The 9,012-nt window shown below is 53.1% G+C and overlaps 1 protein-coding gene across 2 annotated transcripts; it reads left to right on the plus strand.

Annotated features, from left to right (window-relative positions):
• The first annotated feature begins 1,060 nt into the window (after positions 1 to 1,060).
• Positions 1,061 to 5,771, plus strand: CIAO2B (cytosolic iron-sulfur assembly component 2B). Of its 2 annotated transcripts, none has more exons than XM_086689239.1 (5): positions 1,061 to 1,524; positions 1,681 to 1,760; positions 2,004 to 2,129; positions 2,590 to 2,635; positions 5,602 to 5,771. In XM_086689239.1, exons 1-5 carry the CDS (start codon positions 1,383 to 1,385, stop codon positions 5,643 to 5,645), a joined length of 438 nt encoding a protein of 145 aa, XP_086545365.1. In that variant the 5' UTR covers positions 1,061 to 1,382; the 3' UTR covers positions 5,646 to 5,771. The 2 variants fall into 2 exon arrangements, with proteins under 2 accessions (XP_086545365.1, XP_025776710.1); XM_025920925.2 differs by lacking the exon at positions 5,602 to 5,771 and adding an exon at positions 3,088 to 3,298 and having other exon boundaries at positions 1,086 to 1,524.
• The last annotated feature ends 3,241 nt before the right edge of the window (positions 5,772 to 9,012 follow it).

Here is a 9,012-nt window from a genome sequence, read left to right on the forward strand (position 1 = left end):
ACCTAGGCTGGAAGTAGGCGGGGCTAGCTGGGAAGGGAAAGGCAGGAGAGCCTGCTGAACACGCAAAAACCAGTGACAGGCAGCCACTGACATGGCCACTTCCCCTTGGCTCCGTCCTCCTTGGGCATCCTCCACAATACCTCCACGATACCAACGACTCTCTCCTCAAACCTGGAGTCACTGCATTCACTGTCCTTATAGTCACAGACCTGATAAGGGTGCCAGAGAGTGGGAGCAATAACCTGTGATTGGGGGACCCAGAAGAGATTCCTTGAGGCGGTGCATGGTCAGGATTCCCACAGATGGAGAAATGGGAGTGATCTTTGTTCACGGTGAAGGGAAGTGCATGAGGAAAGACAGAGAGGTGTGACTGCCCATCCTGAAAAGCTCCTTCTTGCTTTCAGGACTCAGTTTCTGGGTCCATCTCAAGGTCCCTCATGGCCTTATTGTCCCTGATCTGAGGGTCTCCGTGGACCTCCTCTCTATTCAGTCAGAACCTACCTTTTGAAGTGCACGCATGACTGTGGCATTATCGTAAAGACAACCCCAACCCAATCCCACGGCTTTCCACCCCTCCCTCCCCTCCCCGCCAAGATCGAGCTCAAGGTCATTTATCTATTTGACAAACATTTATTTTAAAAAAAATTTTTTTTTTCAACGTTTATTTAGTTTTGGGACAGAGAGAGACAGAGCATGAACGGGGGAGGGGCAGAGAGAGGGAGACACAGAATCGGAAACAGGCTCCAGGCTCCGAGCCATCAGCCCAGAGCCTGACGCGGGGCTCGAACTCACGGACCGCGAGATCGTGACCTGGCTGAAGTCGGACGCTCAACCGACTGCGCCACCCAGGCGCCCCTTGACAAACATTTAAAGAGCGCCTGTTAGTCCCTGTGCTGGGGACTCGGCAGGGCACTCCCGGGCCCTAGGTGGAATGGGGGGGGGGGGGGGGGTTGCAGGCGCGTCATTGGGAGGCTCCGAAACGCAGTAAACGGTGCCAGCACAGAGGGCATTTGGTACGGGAGCGCCCGCCCAGCCTGAAAGGCAGACTTCCTGGAGGAAGTGGTGCCTGAAGATACTCCAGGCCGGTCTTTAGTGTCTCCGAGAGTCAGCCGTGGCCTCCGCCGTCCAGCACCCTGCGGGCTCGAACGGCCAACACCGCTCGAGTGGCTTCTCTGTGTATTTGCCAAGCGGACTGCATTTCTCTGGGTTAGCGCACAGAGTGAACCAAGGCCACGGCTGCCCTCAAACCCCAGAGCTAGAACGGTTGGTGCTGCATGTCCCTCCTGCGACCCCGTCGCCACGCCACGCCCCCTAACCGTCCCCCGGAAGTGCTCCGGTAAGAGCGGAAGTGCACGCCTACTGCGGCCGGCAGCGGTTTCGCGATGGTGGGGGGCGGCGGGGTGGGGGGCGGCCTCTTGGAGAACGCTAACCCCCTCATCTACGAGCGCTCTGGGGAGCGGCCGGTGACCGCGGGCGAGGAGGACGAGCAGGTTCCAGACAGCATCGACGCGCGCGAGATCTTCGATATCCGCCGCTGCTAAGCGCGGGCGCGTTCGCGGGGCCCTGGGAGGGGGCTGAAGTGTTGTCCAGTAGTTGGTAGAGCTGTATCAGGGCCAGGCCTTCCCGGCGGAGGGTTCTGAGTGGGTCAAGGGGCAGACTCCCTTTTCCTTCACTTGCCACATTTGATTCGCTCCATCAATGACCCGGAACATCCACTGACGCTGGAAGAATTGAATGTAGTGGAGCAAGTCCGGGTTCAGGTGAGTCGTTCCCAGCGTCTGAGGGGGCAGGTTGTTCGGGAGAGTCAGAAAAGCCCAGCAGGCCACCAGGAGGCTGGCCTCCTCTCAGCTCACGGACTCCTCAGGGGATCTTGGGAAGGGGGGATTGCTGTGCCCATTTTATGGATGAGGAAACTGAGGCCTGTAGAAGTTAGACGATTTGCTTGAAGCAACACACTAAGGAGGAGGGAGGGCCTCCTCCTGAGATCTCGTTCCCTCAACCAGGTGAGCGACCCCGAGAGCACGGTGGCCGTGGCCTTCACACCCACCATTCCGCACTGCAGCATGGCCACCCTTATTGGCCTGTCCATCAAAGTCAAGCTTCTTCGATCTCTTCCCCAGCGTTTCAAGGTGAATTGGAACTGGGGCCCAGGGGTGGAACAGGGGTGAGCTTCTGCTACTGAGGAGGACATGGAGAGCATGAACATGGACATCAAAGTGAGGCCAGCCAGGATCCCAACAAGCAGAGATGAAACTGGGAGGAGCCTTTACACTTGAATGGGACAACAAGTATAACGGCCTGAGCTGGAAAGTGCAGAAAAGTAGTGAGTTTGGCAGGAAGGGAAGTAGGAAGCTGTATATAGATTTGGAGCAGGGTTGGGGCACAGGCAACCCTTTAAATCAACAGCAGTCAACCAGTTCTTTGGAAAGAGATGATGGAGCGGCTGTGGGTGGGTGTGGGGCATAATGGAAGGTCCAGAGTCCACAGTCATGATTAGGACATAGGATCAGTGGAAGGTGGTGAATGGGGGAGAGGGGACAAGGGAGTAGACAGGGATGAGTGCTCAGGCCTCACCTGTCTCCCTCCCAGATGGACGTGCACATTACACCAGGGACCCATGCCTCAGAGCACGCAGGTAAGTGTGGGCTGATGTTGAGGCATTGGCCCTGTGGCTTCCCCCTTGCCATGGTGGGTTGTAGGGCAAGATGGAAGGAGGCCGACTGGGTGGGTAACTCCTCATTGGAGGTGGCAACCTAGAGTGAAGCTGGCCTGACTTAAGTCTCCTGTGCTTACCACGTTCTTCCATCCCTGCCCTTTTCCTCTCCTAAGTACACAGGACCAGGGTGTGTCAGACTTTATAGTACATGAGGCAACAGACATGAGCAGCCAGGTGGAAGGGATCTCAATAGGGTGGGATAGGTGTGGGTTCAGGTGGTTTGGGTAGCTTGGTCAAAGCTCTGGGTCCTGGGAAGGAGGTGACAGTAGGTTGGTGCGAGTGTGTATATGCATACAAAGGCTTAGAAGTCGGGTTGGCCGGCAGGCTGGCCAGAGCCTGGCTTTGATCCTCCTCTATTCCTTCCTATCCAGTGAACAAGCAGCTTGCGGATAAGGAACGGGTGGCAGCTGCCCTAGAGAATACCCACCTGTTGGAGGTTGTGAACCAGTGCCTGTCAGCCCGCTCCTAAACCTGGTTTTTTGCCCCCAGCCACACCCAGGGCTCATGGCCTTGTTTTCTTGGATCACTGGCAATGAGAAACTAACATTTTGCATTTTGTAATAAATTCTTAATTTATATTCATTTCCCAGCATGTCTCAGATTCTTTTTCACCTTGGTGGGGTCCTTCAGGGTTTGAGAGGAGATGGTGATTATGAGTGCAAGTTTCTTTCTTTCTTTTTTTTTTTTTTTATGTTTATTTATTTCTGAGACAGAGAGAGACAGAGCATGAGTCAGGGAGGAGCAGAGAGAGAGGTAGACACAGAATCAGAAGCAGGCTCCAGGCTCTGAGCTGTCAGCACAGAGCCTGACGCAGGGCTCGAACTCACAGACCGCGAGATCGTGACCTGAGCCGAAGTCAGATGCTCAACTGACCGAGCCACCCAGGTGCCCCATGAGTGCAAGTTTCTATACAGGCTGGGTTGATAAAATGCAATTCATTAAAAACATTTTTTTTAATGTCTGCTTATTTTTGAGAGAGCGAGAAAGAGATAGACTGTGAATGGGGGAGGGTCAAGAGAGAGGGAGACACAGAATATGAAGCAGGCTCCAGGCTCTGAGCTGTCAGCACAGAGCCCGACATGGGGGCTCGAACTCATAAACTGTGAGCCAGATCATGACCTGAACCGAAGTTGGATGCTTAACCAACTGAACCGCCCAGGCACCCCAAGATGCAGTTCATTTTTAAAATTTCTTCTGGGGCGCCTGGGTGGCGCAGGCAGTTGGGCATCCGACTTCAGCTCAGGTCACGATCTCGCGGTCTGTGAGTTCGAGCCCCGCGTCAGGCTCTGGGCTGATGGCTCAAAGCCTGGAACCTGCTTCCGATTCTGTGTCTCCTTCTCTCTCTGCCCCTCCCCCCTTCGTGCTCTGTCTCTGTCTCAAAAATAAATAAACGTTAAAAAAAAAATTAAAAAAAATAAAATTTCTTCTAATGGTTGATTTCTAGGACAAGTTGGAAGTATACAAAAAAAATTAAAAGAGTAGTGTAGTGAACACACGAGTATACCCATCAATTCAACAGTTGTTAACATGTTGCAACGTTGGCTTTAGGTGTGTATGTATAATATAACTGTATTTAAGAGTCAACTGCAGACACATGACCTTCACGTCTAAGTACTTCATCCTGGTCTCCTAAGAGTAATCCTGTATAACCACAATACTGTTATCTGGCCAAAAAAATGAAAAATTCCCTAATACTGTCTAATATCCAATCATTTATGAATTTCCCCAAAATGTCATTCATAGTTGTTGTGTTTTTTTTTTTTTTTAAAATCAGGCTCCAGTGAAGTTTCATGCATTGCAATGGTTATCTCTATAGCCTCTTCTAGAACTGTCTCTCCACTCCTTATCTTTTAATCTTTATTGACACTGACTTTTTCTAAGTCAGGTGAGTAGTCCTGAAGAAGTTCCACAGTCTGATTTGCTCCGTTGTCTGCTATGTTTCTTATAAACTAGAAGTTGATTGAGTTCAGGTCTGAGTTTATTAATGAGAACCTTGCCCAAGAGTGTTGTATGTGTCCTTTAGCATCCACCAGTAGCTGTGTGATCCCTGCTTGTCTCACTGTTGGTGACACTTGCTCTGGTTCCCTTGTCAGGGCAGTGGCAACAGGTTTCTCTGTGGAAAGGAACCTGAAGTACCCTCTCTATCAGCAACCCCACAGATGTGTGTTACTTCAGGTGCTGAGGTCTGGGGCCTCTGCCTCCCTCAGCCCTGTGCCCAGAGCACAGATGGTCACCAGGACAGACCCCGGGGCTTAGATCTGGGATCAGCCAGTTAGGAACTGTAATGCCATGATTTCCTGCCTCAGTTTCTTTCTCTGGGGATAAGTGGGGATATTAAAAAGCATGTCCGCTTCATCCCTGCGAAAGCTCAGGTGTGATTGTGGGCAGAGATTTCCAGAGACTCTTCAAAAATCTGTTGAGGGTCTGCTGACAACACTGAGCCTGACCTGAGAGTGGGCATTGGCTGAGGGCTTTGCATATACTACCTAGTCCGTCAGTCCTCCACCCAGCCCTGTGTAGCAGTTGCTACCCTTTATTATCCTTATTTCATAGGTGAGGAAACAAGCTTCTGAAATAAATTATTTACTCCCAAGACCTCAGCCAGGGAGTAAAAAGGAACCTAAGCAGTTTAGCAGGTACTGCTCAATTGGCAAGGGGTACTGTTGCCTGAATGGAAGGGCCTGTGCCTGCCCCACCCCCTCGGTCCCCAATTCCAGGAGAGAGTGGCTTCATCACCCAGTAACCAAGATCTGGCTGCTCATGCTTAGAGAGGTGAAGTCCTCAGCCCATGTTGCCCAGATTCTTCATGTGTAACGTGGGCATAGTTGTGACAATCACTTGGGACTGCTCTGTGAAGATTTAAAATGGATCTGCACCTATTTCAGGTAATTTTCCAGGTACTGTACCTCCCGCCCCTTCCCGTGGATGAAGAACCTCAGCGCTCCAGAGAGGCATGGTGTCCAACCAGGGTCCCTCAGGCCCAGGGAGTGTCCCCGACCACCTGTACCCAGACGTAGGTTTTACCATGTATGTACCTCTGTATTGACAACCCCAATCTAAGGTTTCTGTGGTGTCTGTTCTGCTTGGGGGTGGGAAGTCACTGGGGAGGCAGGTGTCACTGAGTCATTCAACTGGCCCTCCTGGCAGCCACGCCATGGTGGGCAAGGGACATCAAGCTGCTCATGTCACAGCTGGCATATCAGATAGTCCCCTTGTCAGTCTTGACTCATCTGTGCGTGGCCCCTGGCTGCTGCCTGCAGAGACACCATCTGTGAATCCTTGGGCTAGTGCCCAGGCAACTTTCTGGAACTCCAGCTGTTATACATGGGTATGAGATAGGGGTGGAGTTTTAGGTCTCTGAAGCCCTCTGTCAGGTGTATCTTGCTCTTCTATTTCTGGACTGTGACTTCTCAGGCTTGGGAACAACAAATCATAGCTGGTGAGATTGACCCAGGGATTAGATGACATGTATGAACATGCCCGGCTATGTCAGTTTGTGCTTATTGTCATGCCCACAGCAAAGGGCCTGACACATAGTAGGTAATTAGTACAGATCAATGGGATGAATGAATGAATTGAGCCTTAGAACAAAGGAACTGGGACATGGGGGCTGTTGTGTGAGGAGGGCTGGGATACTGAAACCCAACCAAGTTCCCTTTATGACCTTTTGCTACCGGAAGGAGGGGGAAAGGTGTGGGTCCCACAGAGGGAAGGTGGGTATGGGGGAGAGGGGGAGGGTATCTCCATTGCCCCTCTTCTGGGCAGATCACTATTTTGGAGAGAACAGAACAGAAGCAAGAAGGAACAAGCAGGAGAGGGCCACAGATTCACTCAACCTGTCCTGTCCACACAAGAATGGTAAAAGTGTTCCTATTGAGATATGACTACATGCCAGACCTATGCCAACCACTTTACTTTTGCATTTCACGTTATTTATATCTTATAACAACACCCATGAAGACATTATCCCTGTTCTACATGGAGGAAGCTGAGGCTCACTCAAGATAAATGAACAGAGGTGAAATAGCTAGCAAGTGGCAGAGCTGAGATTTGAAGTCTGGGCTGTCCTAGGTGTGTTCCAGACTCAGTTTGCTCCTTCTGGGCATCCAAACTCAGCCCAGAGAGCTGAGAGGACCAGGAGGTGGGAGTGGGGGTGTCTCAGAGTCATGTCCTGCTCTTGGTTCCTGGGGCCCCTGGCCATACCTCGGCTTGTGGTGTGTCTGGCCTGTTGGGGGAATGCTTGGGGCCTGACTGGCCTAATGTGGATGCAGTTCCCTTGGCAATGAAGAAACACTGCTGAAGTCAAGAGTTCAGATTACTTGAGGGGAAACCCAGCCCTAATTCCTTGCATGGCTCCCTGCTGGGAAGGGTCACAGCTACCCCCACATACCTACCCTGTGCTGGACATGCAGGGGTTATTTTCAGTGGCAAGGTCATGTGTGAGGTGGGTAGGAGTGCCATTAGCAGTCCATCCAGGATTCCTGATGGGAAGTGTTTTGCTGGCTCTTGAGACTTGCGTCCTGATAGGAGGTTCAAACCACAACTCCCTCTTGCCACTGGACCTCATCCAGGAAGCCAGAGCCAGTATAGGGTTGCCAAGGCCTCCAAGACCCCAGGACCATGGGAAAGACACAAGTGGGCAGGCCACCCCTCAGTCTAGCGCTTGCCTACTTTGGGGACCTCAAGATCAGAGAGGCCCTCACAAACCCTCTCTTACTTACTTAGCCAGGCCCTCCTCACTCCAAGACCCTCTTCCACGTTGCCAAGGGAACTAATACAGCAGCCAGAGAACCCCACCCAGGTCTCCATGGCAACCTACAACAGCCCACTAGGATCCATCCATCCGTGATGTCACCTGAGCCCTGAATGGGTGCCCCCACCCCAGCTACACTCATTACAATCAAACGTCAGAGTCTGATAGCAGATCCCTGTCACAAAGTACCTCATAGCTGGCCTGCTCCCAATCTCATACACCCTAGACATGAGCAAGGGGGGAACAGATCATTTTATAGCTGGGCACCCTGAGGCTGGGAGAGGAAGCAAGACCCAGGAGTCTGGAGGCAGAGCCAGGTCTAGAAACCAAGCTTCCCCATGACATCTCCCCTCTGCCCTGGCCCCCACCCTAGGTCTAAGGAGGGGGTGAGCTCTGGGCAGTGGTGGCACCAAGTGGTGGCTAATTCCATCCCCCCAGCCCTGCCCCAAGGGTGCTCTACCCCTTGCCCCTCCTAGATGGGAGTCTGAACTTCCAGATCCTGTTATATGCCCTGATCAGTAGGTCCTTATGGGGCTAGAGGGAAGGAGAGAGCCATTGAAGACTTAAAGTGGCTGGATTCAGCCCTGACTCTGGTCCAGTCCCACCCACCCCATCCACTCTTGCCGCCATCTGACACCTATCTGCCAGGATTTCCCCAACTTTGGGCAACCTCCAGCCTAGGAGCAGAACGACCAGGAACGGAAAGGCCAGGAGCAGAAGGGCCAGGGCCAGGTATTTTTAGCAGAGTTGTTGGCAGCTATCTGGAGGGTGCTGGTGAGGTGAGTTCATCCTTTCCCTTCTCTGGGCTTGTATTCCTTCCCCCAGAATCAAGTATGCACCTCTACCTGCAAAGCACTGCCAGAGCACCTCCCTTCCCTGACTCCCTCCCCCAAACAGCTCTCCATGTGCCCCCAGGGGCTCACATTTTGACACTAGCCCACACCCTGAAGGGGAGGCGCATCAGGTAGAACCTTCAGCTCCCCAGGACAGGGAGGGGAGTAGAGAGGACTTGGTGCTAAGACCAGAGGTCCGGATTTAGGACCCTTATGTTTTAGCTCAGATATGGGAGGGTGGGGAGTGGGTGTCCTGAGCAGAGAAGGGTCAAGTCTTTCCAGCCTGTATTGGTCTGCTTGTTTGGGCAACAGGCCAGGGCTGGGGGAGAGCAAAGGGAGAATTCACTGTTAAAGGGCCAGAACTAATTTTTCCCCAGAGGGGAGTTGGCACAGTGGGCCCTTCCGGTTTTCCCCCTTGACCCCCACCCACGATGGTATCCCCAACTTCAAACCCCTCCCCCGCACCATTCAACCTACCCCCATTCCTTCTGCCTCCTTCCCTGCCTCCCACCACAAACGCTCAGACCCAGGCTTTGTCTGCCCAGTCTGGTGGGGCGGGGTCTCGGTGGGTGCGAGGTCCTGGGAGCGGGTGGGGGATTCCCCCGAGGGGGAGGGGAAGGACACGTCAGCCCCCGCAGCAGCGGGGACGTGGGCGAGCGCGGGGGGTGGGGGCGGGGGCGGGGGCGGGGGCGGGCAGACGCTTAAATAGA

The sequence above is a fragment of the Puma concolor genome, chromosome E2, assembly GCF_028749965.1.
Source record: "Puma concolor isolate L17-30 chromosome E2, mPumCon1.1.hap2, whole genome shotgun sequence".
Classification (NCBI taxonomy): domain Eukaryota; kingdom Metazoa; phylum Chordata; class Mammalia; order Carnivora; family Felidae; genus Puma; species Puma concolor.